The 22,759-nt window shown below is 27.9% G+C and overlaps 3 protein-coding genes and 1 pseudogene across 3 annotated transcripts; 3 read left to right on the top strand and 1 right to left on the bottom strand.

Moving 5' to 3' along the window:
- Positions 1-8,096: 8,096 nt before the first annotated feature.
- On the bottom strand, positions 8,097-8,564 carry LOC145836980 (uncharacterized; annotated as a pseudogene).
- Positions 8,565-11,955: 3,391 nt separating this feature from the next.
- On the top strand, positions 11,956-15,100 carry LOC145835567 (GATOR2 complex protein WDR59-like). Its single transcript, XM_082943223.1, has one exon. It carries the CDS (start codon positions 11,956-11,958, stop codon positions 14,875-14,877), a length of 2,922 nt encoding a protein of 973 aa, XP_082799349.1. The 3' UTR covers positions 14,878-15,100.
- Positions 15,101-16,115: 1,015 nt separating this feature from the next.
- On the top strand, positions 16,116-16,820 carry LOC145835454 (26S proteasome non-ATPase regulatory subunit 9-like). Its single transcript, XM_082943049.1, has one exon. The coding sequence runs from the start codon at positions 16,185-16,187 to the stop codon at positions 16,764-16,766; it is 582 nt and encodes a 193-aa protein (XP_082799175.1). The 5' UTR covers positions 16,116-16,184; the 3' UTR covers positions 16,767-16,820.
- Positions 16,821-17,001: 181 nt separating this feature from the next.
- Positions 17,002-18,637, top strand: LOC145835453 (decapping and exoribonuclease protein-like). Its single transcript, XM_082943048.1, has one exon. The coding sequence runs from the start codon at positions 17,033-17,035 to the stop codon at positions 18,158-18,160; it is 1,128 nt and encodes a 375-aa protein (XP_082799174.1). The 5' UTR covers positions 17,002-17,032; the 3' UTR covers positions 18,161-18,637.
- The last annotated feature ends 4,122 nt before the right edge of the window (positions 18,638-22,759 follow it).

Genomic DNA, 22,759 nt, shown 5'->3' with positions numbered 1-22,759 from the left:
TATAAAGCAATTATATCAATACTATAATTTATACCGACTATAATATTGTAAAATACAATCGAATTTTTTAATTTATAATAATTAAATTTAATTTTTACCATGTATTTATATAGCTTGTTTAAAACAAGGTATATTTTAAGATTAAAAGTATTATATTAAAAGCAATGTTTTTTAGCCTAAAACTATTATTAAAAAAGACATCAAATATTATATAAATTCAGCTTGATATTGGTGCAACATCATCCTAGGTAATTACCAAGTATTTCATTGATGACAAAAATATTTTATTTATACGATTGAATTTTGGTGTCAAATATAAATTTTACTATTTAAGATGCAAAAGATTTTTAAAATTCCAGGTTTTTCTAGTCTTTTTAGTGATTTTTGTTAAAAATTCCAGGTATTTTATCCTAAATTGTCAAATTCCAAGTTTATCCAGGTTTTTTGGCAACCCTGTAAATTATGCAAGGAAAACTTTTGAAAGATTTGAGGTAAAAACTTATAAAAAATTAGAAGAAGATAGAATTTAAGAATGTGTAGTTCTGAAAAATTAAACAAAAAAAATCTCCTCTAGTTACTTATATTAGAGGTTTTTTTGATATATTGACTACATCTCAAAAGTTGTATTCTATGAAAATTACTTTATGGTATACACGTTGAAATTTTAAATTATGGTAAGTGTAATTTTTTTTATAAATTGTTGGACCCAGATGGTCTTAATTGACAGTTTAAACTTGATTTCTTTAGTAGAGTAATTACCGTTCACTGCATTTAGTTGATATTTTTCTTAACACTTTGTTAATTTATCCAATCCTTTTAATATTTAAATATATAACTGTTAGCTTTCTAAAACATATTTAAAAACAAACTGTACAATGTCACCTTAAATAGTATACCTCAAACACTAGATTGTACTAAAAAATAGGATATTATTTTTAGTTGCTTAGGTGTTGGCCAAAGGTTTTGATCTTGCAATGTTTGACATAATAAGGACCCCTACCTACACCATTTTTTAAACCTTTTTTGTGCTGAACACATGGGTTTTGATCTTGTAACTTCTACTCAGAGAGTTTAAGGACCACATGCAATCAGACGATACTTAAGAAAGCTTATGAAAGAATACCAAGTATATTGTGATGAAAATTTAAGTACAAATATAAAACTTACTTTATATTTATTGTATTTACTTTATTTGTATTAAAAATAATATAAAACTTGGTTTGTGATATGACAAACTCATTTATTTTATTAAGGAATGTAACCAGAAAATTTAAATATGTACTAAATACAACATGCAATATGCAACCAAACTGGTATATTAAACTTTTTAGCAAAAATGTAATCTATAGTTTATTCTCATAGTGAATTAATTGTAATTTTTCACGTATATCAAGTTAAGTTTTTTCTTTTAGTCGACTAAAAATTTACTAGATCGTCCTGTATGTGTTAACAGTTTTTCTGCTGTTTCAGTTTTGACTGAATAAAATGTTTATTAGTTTTAGGTTACTTTTAAACAAATTCATTTTAGAATGTAGTACCATAATCTTTTTAAATATGCCGATAAAAAAACTAATTTCAGTTTTTTTCTTATATAATAAAATTTATTTTCATTTGAAACTGTATAAATTGTACACCTTTTCTTGTTTAAACAATCTAATTATAGCTTTTTAGCTAAAAATAGTACAGAAAACTTAACGCAACAGATTATATTAATTATTTATTGAATTACAAAATAATATTATTTAACTAAAATCTTAACTTAACTTATTAAAAAAATTTTTGTGTTATTGACAATTTTAAGTTTTATTTTTTTGTAAATTAAGTTTGAAACAAAATTCACTTGCTAATTTTTTTAACTTAAAATACAAAAATTACAAAAAAACAATTTAAAAACTATTTTAAACACAGTTTTAAAACGTATATTATAATGATAAAAACGACAATCATGACAAAACAATAGGAAATTTATGTAATTTTTGACTTAAAAATACAACAAATTTTTTGTTCTTAAAGAGTTTTTTTTTCGTTGAATAATAGCTTAATAACTCAGTTAAAATTAATTATATTATTTATGAGTTCGGGTTTACTCTGTTGGTAGCTTCGGCATAGAGCCCATAAAAAAGTAAGACATTTTAGCTTTTTTAGTCCTCGCTGCATATCTCTAAAAAAATTTTTTTTTTGCAATTTTTTTTAGCAGTCTTAAGTGAATTAACTTTAAAAGTCAGAGAATTTGTTTTTATATAGACTTAATATTAAAACAACGTACGATTGTTAATTCTTTTACTTCTTCTTAAAAATGCTTGGTTTTGTAAAAAAAAATATTAAAAGTTATTAAATATTTCTAAAGTAATGATTTTTTTTTAATCAAAAAAAAAAAGTCTTTAATATTAAAACTAACTCAAAAATGATGTTAACAGTAATGTCTAACGTACATTGTTGACAAAGTTCTTCGTTAAGTTTAGCTAATATTATAAGTTATAAGGACAAACTTTACAAAAATATAAAATACTGTATTTAAGCTAGCTAAAAGATATAAAATTTATTTTAAACAAAACAAACCGTTTTTTCAGAAGTTTAAATGAATTTTATTATTACTTTTTTTTTGATTTAAGTAAGATTTTAAGCTTTAAATTTATCCACTTTTTTAGAAAGACATTTTTTATTTAAAAACAAAGTGTCACACGTGCACGTCAAGAGAACTAAAAATTTGTTGTATATATATTTTTTTAAAACTAATTTTTAAGAATTTTTTAACTTAAATACAGCAAAGCAACAAGCTTTAGTTTCGATGAAAGTAAGTAAATTTTTTAAGCAAATAAATAACTTACACTTAAAAATTTATTTTAAAAAGTTGAAACACATTGTTATTTAAATTTTAAACTATCTTATGCCTTACAAACCTACAAAATGTTTTTTGTTTTACTTAACTTATTTTACAGGAAGTTTTAGACGAGCATAAAGTTTATTAAAACGATTAATAAGAATGTAAATTACAACAAATTTAAATAAACTAAAATAATTTAATTAAATTTGTTGTAATTCACATTCTTATTAATTGTTTTTTTCCTTTTATCAATTTTTTATCTAGGAAACGGCCAAGGCAAGTGATAGTGTAATATACATCATTTTGTTTTGGGGCCAAATCGTAAAAGATATTAACATTATTTATAAAATAACTATTTAAGAGTTTAAATAATATGCAAACGAAGGGAAATCAAAAAAAAAATATAAAAAAAAAAAAATATTTTTGGTTATAAGGCAATTTGAATGAAAAAAAGAAAAAAAAACCCTTTATTTTTGGAGGGACCCCATGAAATAATTCAAACCCCAAACCAATTTTTTTTTCTTAAATTAAAGACAAAGGTGCGTTCTCTAAGATAAAAAAAAGTTTTTTTAGATAGCTTTTAAGATAAGGAAAATAATTGACATTAAAGTTTTATGTTTTTTGAAAAATTTATAAATTTGCCTATAAAATTAACTTTAACTTAGACTAAAAGCATGATAACAAAGAGGAATATGTTGTTTTATTTTTCTTTTCGAAATTCAGAATTAAAGAAAATAATGATTTTTCTACAATTGCAACATATCTAAAATAAATATTTAAGTAACAATGAATTAAATCAAATATAAATTCAGATGATGTGCCAAAAATACTTGGATAAAAAGTTTTTATGACGTTCTAGAGTTAATTAAGTATGTATAGCTTATTGAACGACAAAAAAGACGCTCAAATTGTCCTAGGACCTGGTGCACAAAGAACCTTTCGGTTATCGAAGTCGCACTCCACGGGGCACGGATACCTTTCAATATCTTGTTCAGGAGTTTTCTATTAATTATTGATCATTTCTAAAACTAAAAGTATTTATAACTTAATATTTTTGCACATATAAAACTAACTAAATAAAAAAATAAGTGATTGTCATCTTCAAATAAAGTTTATTTTAAGTTATAGTTTTTGTCACTTAACCAGTGGGTTCAGTTAACGCGATTAACCTATTATTTTACTTTTCTTAATGAACTATTATTTAATTTAGTAAATTAATCATAAAAAAATTATCTAAAATTCAACATGAGCAATAAAATATGTATAAAAATTATTACTTTTTGAAAAAAAAACTAAAACAATTCAATATTAGTTTATAAATCACTTCTTAAAACATTTTCACTACTAGCATGTAAAGTATTATTTTGAGAACTTAATAAATCACCATTTTAAAAATATTTGTTTTTTTTTTTTACTTTTCTAAACTAAGTGCTTTATATATAAACATGTTTATGTTATTTTTATGTTACTCATTCATACTTCATGATTTACTTTTTAAAACTAAAACTGCTCGTAATTTGTATATACAGTCTAGTCACTAAAAAAATAATTTGTATATACAGTGGGAAACTACCCAAGTAGATTTCAAATTCGATTTATAATAGTAACTTCAAGAAAACATTTAAAAAATTGTTTGGTTATAAAAAAAAATTGTACCTGAAAAATTTCTTCTGTTACAAGTTTATTTCTTATAAAGTTTTATCAGACTGTTAATAGATTTTCCAAATATCTAAAATAGGGTTACTACTAACTCAAAACTCTTTTTTTTGAGACAATTTAAGCTAGTTTATAATTTTAGAATAATTCATGCTAACTTAGGTTTTTCAGGCTAGCTAGAAACTTAAATCAGTTTATTTGAAAACAGCAGGCTGAATTTTAAATTTTACTGGGTTTTATTTATAGCTTTAAAATAATTTTCTTCATTAAAATTTATTGCATTATAAATATTTAGATTATTTATTTTTATTTTTTATGTAAGAAAAACATCAGACTTACTCTTCCCTCTACAACAATAAACGTTTTTTGAAGATCAAGCAAGCAATTTGTCATCACCTGTAATTCTTCCTCCCCTTTAAAATTTTCACTAAACTAACCAAAAATTTAAAATAAAAAACTATCTATTTAAGTGAAAAAAATTCTTATAGTGACATGTAATTTAGCAAAAACTCACAAAATTAAAATCTCAACACGAAAAACCACAAAATGTGGGAAAATCATGAAGCTCAAATCCCTAAGTATGTATCTGCCAATGCTACAACAAAAAACACATCAACAATCCAATCATGTGATCAGCTGTTGCAAACTCAAATAAACCAATATCTAATTGAAAGTATTAAGTTCTATAAAAAAAAAACTAGAATAAAAAAATACTGTAAGTAGGAAAAATAAATACTGTTTGGATAAAAATATATTTATACCAGTAATGAAATCAATAAAAAATAAGTATTATATAAATTTGTAGTATTAACTTGACATAAAAATCAAAAAATAATAAATGATAAATTTGTATTAACTTTTTACTTTTACCTCTAATTTCTAATAAGAATAAAAACAAAAAACTAAATAACTAATATGAACTATCTTAAATATAGCACAGTAACAAAAAGGAAAAAAAAATAAAATAAACTAACAACAGATATAATTTATCTTAATAATATATAACAATTTATCTTTCATTACCAGGACATTCATAAAATAAAAGACCCACACATCACAGTCTGATGCCTATATAACATGAAACAAATTTCAATACAAGCATAACATACATACAGAAGATCTCTAGATTACTATAAATATAATCATAACATACAACTTGTAGTTTAACAAAAAAATTTAATAACTTAATTTAAAACAATCTTTTTTTAAGGTTTTTAAACGTTTCAGGGGCACTAGACCAAAACTTAGGACCCAAATACCCTAAAACAGTTTAGGCCAAGTCTAGTCTTTTGGTTATAAAATTTATTTTCTTTGAAAACTTTGTGTTGTGTGAGTGAACAGAGCTAGATTTATTTACTGTAAATCTATTGTGCTTCTGTATGTCTAGTAAAAAAAAAACATTTATAAGTGTTATTATAAATATTCATTAAGTTATTTCTAACCGTTCTTAAGGATTAAAATAAATTGAATGTATTTTTTTCAAATTTAGCTTTTTTTTTAAATTTTAAATAACTTTTCTGCTACTCTTTTCTAATAATAAAATTTAACAAAAATCCAGTAAAGTAGACAAAGAACTAAGTTTGAGTTACACTAAACTGACCTGAATTTATGATAAAACTGAAAATCAACTAGCAAAAAGCAGTTTTTTTGTTAAGATTATAACACTTAGTTGAATCTTTGTAATAACAAAATAAAATAATATTAAAAAAAAACCTGAAGTTTGAATGGAAAGAAATTTTTTTAAGTTAAAAAAATTAGTTCAGTATATTGAGGAAAAAATTAAGCTTACCAGAGTTTTGCAATGTAAAAAAATAAGGGTTTTTAATAAAATTTTAAATTAAGAAGTAAGTTATAAGCACAAACATACAACTAAATTCCCATACATTAGTTGCCAACAAAATATTCTTTCAAACTTTCAAAACTAAAAGGCATAAATCCAACATGGAAAAAAAAAAACATAATGGAATGAGAGGTATGATTAGTAATGTCAATTAACTTAAAATTTAAAATATTTGGCTTAACTATTTATTTAGAAACAGCAATTTAATTTTAAACCTTGAGTAAGATAAGGTCAAAAAAGATATTGAGTTATTGAAATTAGTAGTATTGTATACAAAACTTAAATTATGTACATTTTTAAGGAAAGAGTCAAAATTGCACAAAGACAAAATTGCACAAGGACACAAAGTTGCAAGAAGATAATTTTGTACAGAGACAAATTTGCGCGAAGGGACTAAATTGCACAAGGGAACAAAATTACACAAAGACAATTTTGCACCAAGGGAAAATTTTGCACAAGTTACAATTTTGCACCAGAGTAAAAAAAAACAAAAAATATATTTAATAAAAAAAAAAAAAAGAAGTTACTGACCGAGGGAAAGGGTTAGGAGTAACAGTGACAGTAATAATTAATAACAATTATCATGAAAAATAAAACTAAATAAAGAAAAGTTAATTAAAAAGAAAAAAAAGCTACTGACTGAGGGTAAGAGTTAGGGCTAACAGTGATAGTAAAAAAAAGTTACCAACCAAGGGTAAGGGTTAGAGGTAACAGTGATTTATAAAAAAATAAAAATTCAACACATGCAAAAATATCTCTGTGCAAAAATGTCTTTGTGCAATTTTATTCCTTCTTGCATAAGTATCGTCGTGCAATTTTGTACGCTTGTGGAAGTTTACAGCTACCCACGTTTTTATACTCATGCTTTAATTCATCAGAACAATTTGTTGAAAACTAACTTTTTTTATTTTAAATGTTATACATCCTAAACTTTTACTTCTAGCTTTATTAGGTAAAACTAATTTTATTAAAACATTTTTGTAAAATACAGTTTTATTTCCAGAAAACCTAAAGTTCTTAGTTAGTTTTTATTAAAAAGTAGTAAAAAAATATTTTGTTTATATAATTTATAGTTTTATGTATTATTAAATATCCTTCACAAAAAATATTGTTAATGAAGCTTGAACACCAATATGTACGAATATATATTTTACTATACCAAATAAACTAATGTCTGGAACTAAGTTGCTAATACTTATGTATAGTATTTTGTTTTGAAATAATAAGTATTATCAGATACTTTTATAATGCTATACATATGTTTAATAAACAAAAAACTTAAGTCATAAATACTAGCCTGAGACTTGGGAAAAAAATTAGACTTTATTAGACTGAGTTAAGCTAAAAACTGCAAACAAGCCTGATATTACCATATTTTTATTACAATTTTGAAGGTTTAAGTGTGTTAAATACACACATGCAACTAACCCTACTCACAGCAAAAATCTTTATATAAATATTTAAATCTACAATGACCAGAAATCTAACTATTTAAAATTGTACATTAAGCTATAAATGTGGATTTATTTTTTATATCTCTACCTTAAACAGTTTCTCTACTGTTTTTAACTTGTTTATTAAAGGGTATGGATTATAATCAAATAGCTTTAAATTAGTCTACAGTTTATTGCAATAAAAAATCTTAGGCGATTATATAACAGCAAAAAAAAAAATCAGATGTAACACTACCACCTAATATATTCCAACAATGAATAAAAATTTTTCTACAACTATTGAGTGTTTCCAGAAAATCATATATGGAGTCACACCATCTTTTTAATAGTTGAGGTATCCAACAGCTCCATCTGGGTTCATAGATTCACCAGAGTAAAGTTCAAAATCTTTCAAATTTTTATAAAAATATTTCAGTGCAGTTGCAGCGTTTTCTTTGAATTCAGCTACTTTTTCTCTTTGACCATCAGCTTCAAGTTTCTTCAAGACCTCCTTCATGAAACCCTTCATTTGAGCTCTGAAGTCTTTTAAGCTACTAGCTTGAATAGCTACGGTTGATTGAAGACGGCAACCATCAATAATGTCAATTACCTGTGATGACCCACCTTCTTCTAAATCTTCTGTGGCTTCTTCAGCTGAAGCGTTTGATCCTTCCAACTGGATGACATCAACACTTTTGGTAGCAAGAGCACCAGTGACTTTCATGTGGCAGGATTGATCAGGAACATCAGTGATGGTGTAAGTGTCAGAGGTCATCTCATCTCCAGTAATGATGCACTTGTAGATCTTCATTTTGTGTTTTGTGGTTTTACAAATTTAAATAACTGACTTCTAAATAGAATTTTATTAAGCAAGTACAAAAAATCATATTTAAGCTTAGTGGATATTATATCTAAAAAAAGAGTTTAATAAAAACTGATTAAAACTAGAGTGTAATTTATATTGTTTATATATTTTTTAATTGTGAGGAAACTCAAATTAATTAGGCTAAAATTTTAGAAAAAAATTAAACTTTCCTGAATTTTCACAAATCTTCAAAGAACCCTGTGTCAGTCTGAGTTTTACCAAAACTACAAAGTGTTAAAGTTAACTCAAAAATACATACATAAAACTTAAAACGTAAATTTCAAAAAAGTATTCATTAAAAATTTTTAAACTACTTTAGAAAAATATCAAAATGCTAGAAGTAAAAACTAAAACTTTGGATAAAAATATACTCTTTATACTTTACACTAAAACAATACTTTGTGTTTTTTTTGACTGTTGTTCTTTTTTTTGAAACAGGTTGAGTGTTTGAGCATCAAAACAGTTTTTTTTTTGTAATAAAGCATATAAATTGAAAATTATACTGCTGTTAACTAAACTCATTGTAATGTACTCCTAAACTCATATTTTTAGTTTATGTTGGTTTGAGAAGCAGCAGTAAACCATCAATACTTCGAACATTTCACAGGAGTTTTTGAGTTTTATACTGTTGTTCTATAGCAGGGCTTAAAAAGTTGTCTTTGTTTGAGTGTTAATAACGATGTCTTCATTAAAAATTGCTTTTTTTTGTTATTTTTTTAATAGTACAATCAGTTTCTTATATTCAAGCAGTTTAAATCACGTTTGCCACTTTACCTGGAAACCTGGGAAAACCTTGAATTTGACAATTTAGGCAAAAATAACCTGGAAAAATTTCTGTAAAAACAATTGGCAACCCTGTTTAAATATCATGCATAAAACTATATAAAGCAAATACTTATTAATAAAGTATAAACTTAAGATGATCAATGTTTCTAAAGATAGGATTGCCACTCTTTGAGTTAAAAAACTTTCCTGAGTGAACAAAAACTACCCTGAATGACCTTAGTTTTTAATTAAATTAAATTTCTTTAACCAACACAAGTCAAGTTCTTGAACAAAATTTATTATAAAATGACAAAAAAAACATTCAACTAATTCAATTAAATCTCACTCAATATCTATAAAAAACTTAAGTGCAATTAGAAAAAAATATTTAAAAGTATCCTGAGTTTTACAAAAATTTTAAACAGTCCTGAGTTGTACTGAATCATTCTGAGTTTTTTCAAAACTTCAATCTGTCCATATTTAAATGGAGTATCCTGGGTGTATGGCAACCATGTTGTTTCTAGATATGTTATATTTAAAAGTTGTTATGATCAAAAAAGTTGTCTAAAATAAGACTTGATAATTGTGGTGACTAATAGTTCTGTATTGTTTTATTGGCTGAGCTTAATGTAAAATTAAGTCTTAATGTAAATATGCATAAGTCTCATTTTATAGCTTAGGTTTGTATTTATTTGTGTTTAAATCATACGTACATTTGATTCTGTAACTGTATGCTTATGATTAGAGGTTAGATAACTTTTATATACAGGGAGTGAATCAGTTTTGTTAGTAAATTGGCAAGTATCAGTTTTTGTTAGTTAAAACTCTTGTAAAATTTTAAATAAGAAAAAAAATTTGAATCAGTATTTTTATTGTATATGAATAAATTTTAAATTTATTTCTATATAAAACTATTTTTTATAGGTATGTCAAATATAAACGCTTCCAAATTTCTTTATTTCTTAAACTACTTACTGTTTTTGTATATAAAATTTACTTTCTTACTAGTAACTTTTGAATTTCTTACCTTTCACTTTTCAGTTAAAGATTTTAAAGAATGGTTGGAAAGAGGGAAGTACTATAAAGTTTTAGTGTTGACAAGTTAAAGTTTCTTTTAGAATTAAGAACAAATGACATAGCATTCTGAATATAAAATGCTAAATATGAATGTAGCAGTAACATATTGATTAAAAACTTCAAAAACAATAGCTTTTATGACATTTTCCAGGAATCTTTTCTAGTTAATTAATTGAAAATTAAAGAACAAAGATGTACTATAATTTTTATTACTATTTGTTCATGCAGTTACAACTAATCTAAAAGGTTATGTCGTTTCATCTACTTAAAAGCTAAACTGGTTATTAATCAACAAAGGTAGGGGAAATCTAAGTCTAAAATTGCAAAATTTTTAACTCTGTATATAATTCATTATAATGTTTGGTTTCTTTTAAGATAAGTATCTTAACATTTTAGTTATTTCATAGATTTATAAGGTTAACTTCAAATACTTGTTTTTTGTAATTTTACTTTAATTTTGACGATTGTTGCAGTGTTGTTTTTAATTTTTCTTAAATTTCTTGTCAACTTGCGATTTTTATTGCTATTGTTCTTAATTATGCCTATGTTTTTATGTTTATAGACCAATCAGTTCACATGTTTTAGTTCTGTACCTTCCTAACTGCAAAGATAACTTTTGTTCCAACTTTTTCTCAATTTAGTTTTTGATTGTGTAATATTGACTTGGCTGTATTTGTTATAACTTTAAATTTATTTAAAGTTTTTTACAACCCATGCAAAACTCTAAAATTTTTAGAAGTAAGTTTTCATTAATTGATGGACAAAACTTAAAAACTTCAAATTTTATTAAAATTTTTTTTTTCAATTTGAAACAGTTAATTAAATCATATGTGTTTGTTCATTGATAAAATAACTTGGTTTTTCTAATCTTTTGATCATGTTTTCAAGCATGTTTTTGCTATTACTGACCCTGTTGGGTTAATGAAATTGGTTTGTAGATATTAATGTCTTTTTTATGATCTATAAATGTTATGTGATTAAGTTTTATGAATTGTATATTTTCTCTGTTGTCTAATTTAGTTCTTTTTACTATTTCTTTTTCTTTGTAATTTATTTGTATTGTTGTTTAATACTTACAATTTTCTTTTTAGTTTTTTTGTAGAGTTTTATTAACATTTATTTTTAGTACTTGATATCAGTTTTTTGGCTTGTATTGCTTTACTGTTTTTAAGCATGTAATACAAAATTATATATGAGCTGTTTGCGGAGCATTTACTAAGCATATAAAATCAAATAAAGTTGAGGAAACAAAAAATTTTGGAAATACTGGTTAAGTTAAGTTTAAAAAAAAGTATTTAAGTGAATATGAAGTGAAAGTAGTTAAATAGTTGTATTTTAACAGTTTTTCCCTACTAGTTTTAAAATCGATATTAACATAGTTTTATAAATGATATAGCAAGTATTGTTGTGGTTTGTGTTTTTATTTATGTTTTTAATATGTCTTTCTTAATTGATATTTTTTAAATAGTATTTTTGCAGGAAATTAATTAGTAATATGCAAGAAAGTAGTGACAGATGGGAACAAGATGTTGTCATCTGGAATCACAGAAACGTTAAAGCAACTGCCATGTCAGTTGATGCAACTGGATCGGTTGCTGTGTTGGGTTCAAAAAGACAATTAGTTTTTATTGACCTGAACAATCCCACTCAAGAGCTGTCACGCTTAAAAACTGGTAGTAAGTTTGAACTGAATCAAGTTTTGTGGAATCCTGCTCAGTCACATCAAAAGTTTATTTTGACTACATACAGCCAGGATTGCACTATTTTTGAATATGGGAAAGATACTAAAGGTACAAAAGTAGCATCAATGAGTGAACATTCTAGAGCAATAAGCGATGCAGATTGGTCTCACATTCAGCCTGATTATTTTGCCACATGCTCACTAGATTCATTTATTTTGATTTGGGATGTTCGTGATACTACTAGGAAGCCAAAACACACTTTAAATTCTAAAACAGGAGCAAGCCAAGTAAAGTGGAACAAAATTAACGACTTCAATTTAGCTAGCTCTCATGAGGGTTCAATACGTCTTTGGGATTTAAGGAACCCTAACTTTCCAGTTAGTTTTTTACATGGACATAGCTCTACAATTTACAGTATAGATTGGCACCCTTTAAATGAAAAAATCATTGCTTCTTCGAGCCATGACAAAACAATTGCTTTCTGGGATTTTGACTGCAATGAAGATAATTCGCTTCTGACATCCATCAAAATGTCTCTGCCTGTTTGGAAAGTTCAGTTCAACCCAAATCATAACAGTTTCATATATCAAACTTTTCAAAGTTTTAGGAAAAGCCCAATTGGTCTTTTTGATGTAGATATGAAATCAAATGATAAACCAGAACCTGTAAACACAGTAGATTTCGAAGATCACAAAGATGTTGTACACAATATGAACTGGAGAAAACACGAGCAAGAAAATAAATGGCAGCTTGTAACTTGGAGTAAAGATCAAAGTCTTAGATTTCTTCAACCACTCTGTGATTTTTCTCAAGACAAAGTTCAGTATTCAAATGAACATGGAAGATTCAAATCTAAGTTTGAGTACAAACCAGGCGAAACAGATGTTCATGCTGAAAAATTGCAGCCTAAAAGCACACCAACAAATGAATACAAAACTGACCTTCGGCAAAACTCATTTTCTTTAGAATCAGAGTTTCATGCTCTTGAAAATAGCAGTTTTCAGAGGACAAAAATAATTGAGCTTTCAAAAAAGACAAAATCAAGGTTTATAGTTTTTGATTTGTTTTGGATGGAAGTTACTATTAGGCTGCAAATAAACATCAAAAGGTTTTACCCTTACATGGAACACTCACTGGATTTTAAGTTTAGTGTAGATAAAACAATAGAAAATGCAAATACAAAAAAAATGACCAGTATACTTTTGAGAGTTGCAATGGAAGCTACTAAGTGTCTTGAAAATGAGTACAATTCAAGCCCAAAGCAAACAAATGGGTTTATTAAATACGTTCTTAAAGCCTTATGGGAAACTACTGCTCAAGACAAGATTGAACATCCTCAAGACTACACAAAGGAAAAGAATGAAGAGTTGATGAAATCTTTAGAAAGAATTCCATTTCCAAGACCATGCAGTGCCAGTTTCTCTCCTTCAGGTTTACTCACTGTGTTTCATTCGATTTCAATGAATAAGTATATAACAACTGTTGATAAGGGTAGAAAGTTATACCCAAAAACTTTTGATAAATACGTCGAACGTCAAAAAACAGATTACTTGCCTTTAGGTAGTCATTCAAAATATAAATACTCCTGTGTAGATACAAACCCAAAGGCTTTAATGACACCAGTTAACAAAAGAAAGCATAAAGTGTTTAGTTCTGTAAAGAAAGTTCATGTAAATGAAAGGTCCACAAAAAACACTAAAAAACCAAGAAAGGTTCATATATTTGACATGTCATCTAGCTTGTCAATAAATAAAGAACTGGCACAAAAGTATCAAACCCAAACTTCTTCTGACATGTACAAAGTTAATAAGCACCATGCAGAATGTGCCGGAGCAACACAGTTGTCAAAGTTGTGGTCTTTTATGAGTGTTTTACCTGATCCTATGTCTTTAAAAAAGCCGCTGGAAAACGAACTTGTTCCACACTTCATGCATTCTCCAGCCGGAGCTCAATTCGTTGAAAAAATTTTCAAACATTACGGTCAGAAGAAAGATGTGCAAACCCAAGCTCTGCTTGCCCCGCTAGGTCAAAATGCTGTAAATGATCAAGCAAAAGCATCTGGTTTGTCCTTGGAAATTGATTCTTTCAGTTATCCCGACGAATCCTCAGTTTTCACTTTTGAAAAGCCTGTAAGTTTTAAATCTCTAAACTTTACACCTCACCAACGAACAATCAGTCACACGCGTACAGTAAGTGGACCTGTCCAAATGCTTAAAAACTCGTATGAGTGTGTTAAAAATATACACAGCAAGTTTGGAAATCGGGCTTTCAATAACTCATATACTGAGAATGATTTTGAACTGCAAAATATGAGCTCACTGTCCACTTTAAGTATGTCTGGCTCATTTTGTAGCGATGCAAGACCAAAAGTCACTATGTACGATACGGCTATAAACTTGTACTCTCAATATTTAGAAAACTTAGATAAGAACTTTAAAGCTCTTGAAATAAAAGACAACTTTTCAAGTCCGCACTTGTCAGTTTGCGACACTTTAAACTTGAAGGACGAGTTAAACAGTTCAGGAGATAACAATCACAGTGGTGCTAACAATTACAAACAAGTGCTCAGATGTGTTATATGCAACTTTGTAATAAGAAACTGCTTGTACTTGTTTTGTATCTCGTGTGGTCATGGCGGCCACTTCAAGTGCATGCAGGAATGGCTGAAAATCTCGCAAAACCAGTGCCCCACTCCTGACTGTCTCTGCTGCTGTAAAAGCTTGCAGAGTCAGTAACCACTGCAAAGATCAATTCTGTATAAAATATAGTTGAGTTAAAACAAGATTTTTATATTTAATTAGAGTTCTAAGATGTTTGCAATTTATTAAAACAAGCATTGATTTTAATAAGTTTGTTTATATTTTTGTTTAGTCTAAATTACACGTTGGTAAGTAAAGTTTTAAGTTTATCTTAAAATAAAAATGTCACAAGAGAAAAATGTAAAACAAGTCTGTGGTAGGAGTATAAATTTTAACTAATAAAAACTAAGATTTATTATTTTCTTGTTTAAAGTTAAGTTGATATTAGTACAATAAAAATAAATATTGTACCTATAATTCTTAGTAACATTTAAAATCAAAATTAACACTGTTTACACAGACTTGTTTTACATTTGTATCTTATAAGAAGCTATTGAGCAGAATTTTAATATTTAATACAATACGAAGTTAGTTTTTTATGAATGTTGACGTAAAGAAAATAAAAGTATTATTAAACTTGTCAAAATAAATTATTTGTGCACAAATTTTTTGATTAAAGTTTCTACCAATAAAATAAACTTTATGGGTAAAAAATATTAATTGTTACACTGTAATAACTTATATCTGTATGTTACCTTAATCTGTTTAAGACAAATTAGATGTTTTTCGTGTACTGTTTCAATTGAGCTAAAAGTTGGGCATCATCAGAAAATAAACTTTTTAAAGAATTATTATCACAAAACTTGGCAAATTTGTAATGAATTTGCAGTGCACTGTATTATTTTTAGTTAACTACTTTCATGTTATAAAATATTAATCGTTGATATTTTTAATCATAATTGAGTATTTTAGTACATAAAGATATTAAAATTTATAATATCATTTTTTAAAATCATATTTACGGAAGTTTTAAATCTTGTAAATAGTGTTTTAGATATTTTATAATTTTTTATATTCAATGTCTACCTGTTTTAGTGTAAATATTAGATATGAAACCTTATAAAAAAGTCGTATTACTGTTACAAAACGTTTTTGTAGTTTTAAAAACGTTTGATTTTTTAGTTATCATAACTAATTTTATTATTACTCATACCTAATAAGTATTTAATTGGTTTAAAACTTAATCAAAAACTTCTTATTCAATATAGTCTAGTATTTTCAAACTATCATGTTATTATAACTTTAGTGTAATAGAAACTAAACATACTCTTTTATTTATAAAAAGTTTTTTTAATCTATTACAAAATTCAAACAATCCTGCATTTCATTTAAAAGATACACACACAAAACTAAAAACACTATAGTCAATTTTCTATATAGTTTTCAGCGATAAACAAACGAGCATGGACGCAGTGAAGCTGCTGATCAAAAAGAAAGACGACATCGAAGCCGAAATAAAAGCGTGGCACGAAATCCTCCACAGCAACAAGCAAGTGGGCACCAACGAACCCCTGGTCGACAAGGAGGGTTACCCTAGAAACGACATCGACGTCCACCAAGTGACCATCGCCCGCAACAAGCTCGCCCACCTCCAGAACGACCACAAGTCCGTCATGGGCGAAATTGAGGAGGCGCTGAAAGCTCTCCACCAGTCCGCAAAGAGCTCCGCGTCCGAAGAGAGGATGCAGGTGGATGACGTCACGACGCCGTCGCGTGACGTCGCGGGTTTTGCCGCGGTCGACATCGTTTCGAGGGGATCGCCCGCGGAAGAGGCGGGTCTTAAGGTTGGCGACGTCATCGTGAAGTTCGGGTCGGTTTCGAAGAGCAACTTCACGGGGTTGGGGTGCGTGAGTGAGGTGGTGCAGCATTCCCAGGCGGGGATACGGGTGGAGCTGATGAGGGGGAGCGACACTGAGGTGGTCACTTTGACTCCAAAGCGGTGGAGCGGAAGGGGACTCCTCGGCTGCAACATCGTGCCTTTGTGACTCTGACGCTGCTTTATTTTGATTTTGTTTTTATTCAATTTTGGTTTATTTGAAAATTTATAAATTATTTTTAGTATTACACTGTAGTGTTTATGTTAGAAAATTGATAGTTGTTTTTATAGGACAAAAGTTTTTTATTCAACGAAACATTGTCTAAGTTTTTTATAATTCAGATTTTATGTTTTTTAAGCTTTGACGTAACTTGTTTTTTTCTACAAATTAATAAACCACACCTTAATAAATTTATATTAACATAGATTTAAATCATGATTAGTTTAAAAGAACTTAACAAGAAAAAAGGAAACCAATATTACCAGCAGCCATTAGAAATAGGTAGATTTTCCCTTGACGGCAACCGAAGTTTTCACCATGACAACCGTCAGATGTCCTACTTTGCCCCGCCGAAGACAAAACGCAAAAATTGGAAGCACATGGACCTCGAAAAGCCCTTCGACCTGAACCACGGCTACCGAACCAACTACGTTCAAAAAGACCCGGACAAGAAGAGCAACTTGAAGACCATGCTGAACTGGATGCTGGCGAACAAAAACAAATTTTACCCTTCAAATAGTCAAAAAGGCGATTTCAACTACATAAGGCCGCCCAAGATCGTCACCAACCGCGGGTACGTGACGAAAATAATGCTGACGAACTACGAGAACCACGACGACTGGATGCTGGTGGCGCAAAAGTTCAACGGCGTCATTTACGTGAACGACGTCGAGACGGAGCTGAAGCTGAAGAAGAGGCTGGACTCGGACAAGCGGCTGCTGAGGATGCAGTACTGGGGCCACAAGTTCGAAAAATACGTCACCGAGCCGCAAACCGGCGCGAGCGCGAAGGAGAGGCGGGAGAGGACGGTGAACACGAACGAAGCTTACTTTTCTGTGGTCGCGTCCCGCTTCGGCGACCACCTGTCCGTCGTCATCGGGGCGGAAACCGACTGCGTGGCGATGGATCGTTCTGACGCACCGCATCGCCACGTCGAGCTGAAGACCAGCCGCGAAATAACTTGCAAACACCACAAGCATAATTTTCTCCGCGTGAAGGCGCTCAAGTGGTGGGCGCAGTCTTTCCTGTGCGGCACCCCGACGCTCGTGTGCGGCTTCCGAGACCAGAACGGCTTCGTGAAATCGCTGGAGCGTTACGAGGTGCGGGCAATTCCGGAATTGGCGCGAAAAGAGATTCGAAACGCTTGGTCGCCCGTCAAGTGCGTCAACTTGGCGGGAAACGTTTTGGCTGAGGTGGTGAGGAGGATGGAACAAGTTGAGGAGCTGAACACCTGCTGCGTAGTGACCTGGCGGCTGAAAAGCGAATTTGTTGAAATGAAGCTGGTAAGCGACTGTGAGCACGCGTTTTTACCGGATTGGTTCACTGAAGAAATGGGCAAATAATTTGAAAGATTTGATGGTGGTGGTTACTTGGATATAAATATTAATAAAAAAAGCTGGAATATTTACGATATATGCGTTCGAAATAAAAACCTTTTTATTTAAGAAAATGCACAACTAACATATTTTTTAACAATTGCTTCATGTTATTTTAAAATTCTTTCGCTTTCAAAGTTTTATCATTGCTGATCAAAAATTAGGTATAGAATTCAGTTCGCTTTTTAGTTTTATTTAAATAAGAATTAAAATCGCAAACTTATACCTGAATAACTCTAACAGGAGTTTTAAAATTTGATCAAAATTTTGGTCTGTCCTTGACAAGACCTTAAAAGGTATCTAAATGGTGTGCGACTCAATAACCGAAACTTTCTTCGTACACCAGGTCCTAAGACCAAATATTTTAAGCGATTTTTTTTTGTTGTTCAATGTTATAATATATACAATACAATAAACTTGAACAATTTACAAAGTCTCAAAAACGATTCCATTATAATTTTAGAAATTATACATACAAAGTGTTCTAATCTTAAATAAGTTTTTTAAATGTGAATTTGTTTCTATTTTAAAACTAAAGTTAGTGCAATTTTTATCGTTAATTACGTAACTTTCAAAAACAGAATGTAATAAAATAACATAAGGTTAAAAAAATAGTTTAAAACGAGTTTTTTATTTAAAATCCACTATTAATTTAAGAGTATTTTAAGTGATGACTTTTTAGAAAGTTCATTATAACAACTTTTTTTTTTTATTATATCTATTAGTACTAAATGTTTTATTAATTTTATATGTCATAATAAATTTTTAAGAATTTTAGAACTAGAATGTAGCTGAAAATATTTTTTTGTTAACTAAAAAGTTTTTTATAAATGTTATGTAAAAATTTTACTAATTAAAATATAGTATTAGAAACTTATTTTTTACCCCCAAAGATATATTTACTGTATTGGTTATGTTCACGGTTTTGAATATGTGGTCTCCAAGTACTTACGAGTAAACTAGCTGCTCTACTTACGAATAGCTTACAGTACTTTAGTTACACAACTTAAATTAACTTATTCCTAAGTTATGATTAAAAAACACTTCAAATTAATGCAAGTTACTTTATTTAAAGAAATAGTTATTAATTCTCACGAAAGAAACTTTTAAATCACAACACGAACAAAAAGTATTAACAGTCGTAAAGTTTTATAAAATATTAACGATGTAGACGTTTCAATGCTTACTATTTGATATTCTTGATTCTCGAAACTAGATGTTGAGCTCAACTTGTTAAAATGTCTTGCAGTACATATCTATAACAACTAACACGTTTTTTAAAGACAAACGCCTACATACACGCAGCGGAATGAAATTAACTCCTTCGAATGTTTAATATAATTAAACAATGTTGTTTTGGGAAAATTGTTTTGTAAAAGCTTGTTGAATTTTTTATTGTCACTGAAAATTCCGTATATATTCACACGCTTTTAAATTATAAAATGAAATGTTGATTTCATTACAATTCATATAAAAAAGTGTACTTTTAATTCAAGTTTTGAAATAAACAATACTAGAGCAGTTAGGGATCTACAGGTTCTAGATAAGATAATTTCCATACATTTTTGAAATGGTCTAGATCTGTTCGGATCTTGATTTCAAAAATATTTGGTTTAAAGCTGGATTAAATTAAGATTTCAGATTTTTTTTTAATAACGTTTATACTTGAAAATTTATTAATATTTGATTAAGATCAAAAAATTCTTAAAAAAGATACTAATAGACATTCTTGGGACTTTTGCAAGTTTTAATTGATGTTTACAAAAATTGCTATAAGCTGGCAAACTGCGGTCCTCGAAAGGTAAATACGCGGCGCTTTAAACTTACATTAGTTTATTTTGAGTTTGTAATAAAGAACGAGAAAAAATTAAATTTTTTTTCAACATTAAAATCAGTTTGACCTTACTTGTTTTGAAAATGTGATCCAGGACCCTATTTTGTATATCCTGTAGATCACTTAATACAATGCATCATCAAACTTAGTTGAGTATTAATACTTTAATAACATAATTAAACGTTTCTTGCCTATAATTAAGTTTATTGATTAGACTTAAAAAAGATACCTTGTTGTTGATAGTTAGATAAAGCTATAGTAATTGTTGTAACTAGTTCATTAAACGTTAATATACATGTATTGCAATGGTCGGCAGCTTTTTATAAATCGCGGGATAATTTTCCTAAGAATAGGTGCTGGCAGGATGTTGTTATTTCTAAGTATAGGTAATAATCAGTAAAAAAACACTGTTTAAAAAAACATATATCAAAATAAGTAACAGTAGCTCATTATTTATTAGTGGTTATTAAACCAAAGGCTTTTCTACAAAAACGTTTCTTATAATTGTTTTTTAACAAGGTATGCTTTAAGCTAAAAACTAAGTCGCGGCCGCAGGTTTTGACTTTTAGGGCTGCATTTGTCCTGCGGGTGGCAGTTTGCCGATCCCTGGCTTAGACCTTATATCGTTTCGCTAATTTTTGTGGTAACCATATTGTAGCACTATTTTTTATATTTATAGACGACTTGTATGAAAAACATCCAATTTTTCTTTGTATTTAAGTTGATCCTGACTGTTTTTTAATTAAGGAACTGCTTGAATGGGATCTAAAAGAATATAAGCAAAAAGATGACAACTGATACCAACCTATTAATCTCAACTATTAATGCTTTAATTTAACTCGTAGCATAATTTATCTTATTTTTTTCACAAGTTGAGTACAGTTGAAAAGATTTTAACTTAATAATTTTAAAGTTTGTTGCTTAAAATACATAAATTCTATTACTGGAATATTTTCTAAGCAAGTTTTGTTTCTTATAATACGAGTCTACAATAAATTTTAGTTTATAAACTTTGTATGACTAACATATCATTTTTAATTGTTTATCTTATAATTTCATTTCAGTTTTTTTTTTTTAAAGTGTGTAACTTTTTTATACATTTTTACCTTAAACAACATTCTAAAGCAACTGTTTTTTTAAATTAAATACTAAGTTTTTATAACATCGATAATTACTCCACCTAGAAATAGTCCTTAATAAGTAAATTAATTTGATTATGATGACATTTATCTAGTTTATACTGTAGCAAGTACTGTCATACTTAAGCTATACCTGGTTAAATAGTTTCGTATTTCTTTTATATAGGTACACTTACAAAGTCTTCGAAAAAGTTGCTTTAAAAACTTTTAATTAATGATTTACCAACAAAATTAATATTAAAAAAAGAAGAAACGTCAGCCAGTTTTGTATTTATACTCTTCCTACAAGATTTTATTGTAGCAAACAACTTTAATGTGTAATTTAGTTGTTTTCTTGCATAATTTATCATGATATACTGTAATATATGTATAGGTATAACATTTTAGTTATAAACAGTTTAAAATAAGTCAGTATGCCATAGTTATTGTTCTAAGAAACATTTATTCTACAACTAAAATACTAATTAATTTATTTATTTAGTTAATTTATTTTCATGATAAGTTGTTCCAAGTAAAATGTCATAATGCGTTTATGTTCATTTAATATGTTTTTTGTTCTTCTTATGTATTATATTTATATAAAACTTTAAAATTTTAATGCTAAAAACTGTTATTTTTGTTTGTTTTATAATCGAAAATGATAAATTAAATACAGTAACATCTCGCATCTTTACGCACTCGTGACGTTACGCCTTCTCGTTTAGTTACGCATTTTAGAATTTTAAAACATTCGAAAAAAAGTTTTAATATTTTTTAATATTGCACAAATTAGGTTTATTTTATATTTTTAATGTAAAATATGTTTTTCAATGCTAACTCACTTCACTATATTTTTAGACTTTGTAAACTTATGTTCCTTAACTAAATAATAAACATTTAGTTATACCTCAGTATATCAAAAATTTTGTTAACAATAAGAGTTTAAGTTAAAATTCTGAAAGAAATATGACTGTGTTAAATAATGAAAGTATAATGAAATAATGAAAGTATAAAGCACAAACCAATAATACAGCACTCTTGCCCTATATATAAACAAACATCTAAAAAAGAAATTTTATGAAACTTCCTAGCAAAAAGTAGCAGTGATACTTAATAAATATAGAGTTTACATTTAACACAAATGCTTAATTATAAATTGAATTTGATAAGTAGAATAGAATATAAATGTTTAGTATCAAATAAATCACATATAAATAAAGATAAAATTTACTATTAAATTTTTTATTAAAAATTTATTATTAAAATTAGTATAAATTTTCTAGAAGTATTATTAATTTATATAAATTTAAATCCTTTTTTTAATATATGTATAATTTTTTCTTTTGTTTTCATATTTGTAAATAAGTTAAACAAATTTTTAAAAAGTGAGAAAGTCCCAAATCTGCTTTTAACAAGAAGCAATATCAAAAAACAGCCATTATACTAAGTATATTTGGTACCTCTCGTATCTTTACGATCTCTCGTATCTTTACACAGTTTTTCTGTGGACACGATGTGCGTAAATAAGCGAGAGGTTACTGTAGTTGGTGTGTAGCTCGATGACCAAAAGGTCTTTCTATACACCCAGGTCCTTTGACCGAAATATTTGAGGGT

This window comes from Thalia democratica, chromosome 5 (assembly GCF_965202585.1).
Source record: "Thalia democratica chromosome 5, ktThaDemo2.hap1.1, whole genome shotgun sequence".
Classification (NCBI taxonomy): domain Eukaryota; kingdom Metazoa; phylum Chordata; class Thaliacea; order Salpida; family Salpidae; genus Thalia; species Thalia democratica.
The sequence above is the reverse complement of the archived record's forward strand: the minus strand, read 5'-3'. Positions and strand labels throughout refer to the sequence as shown.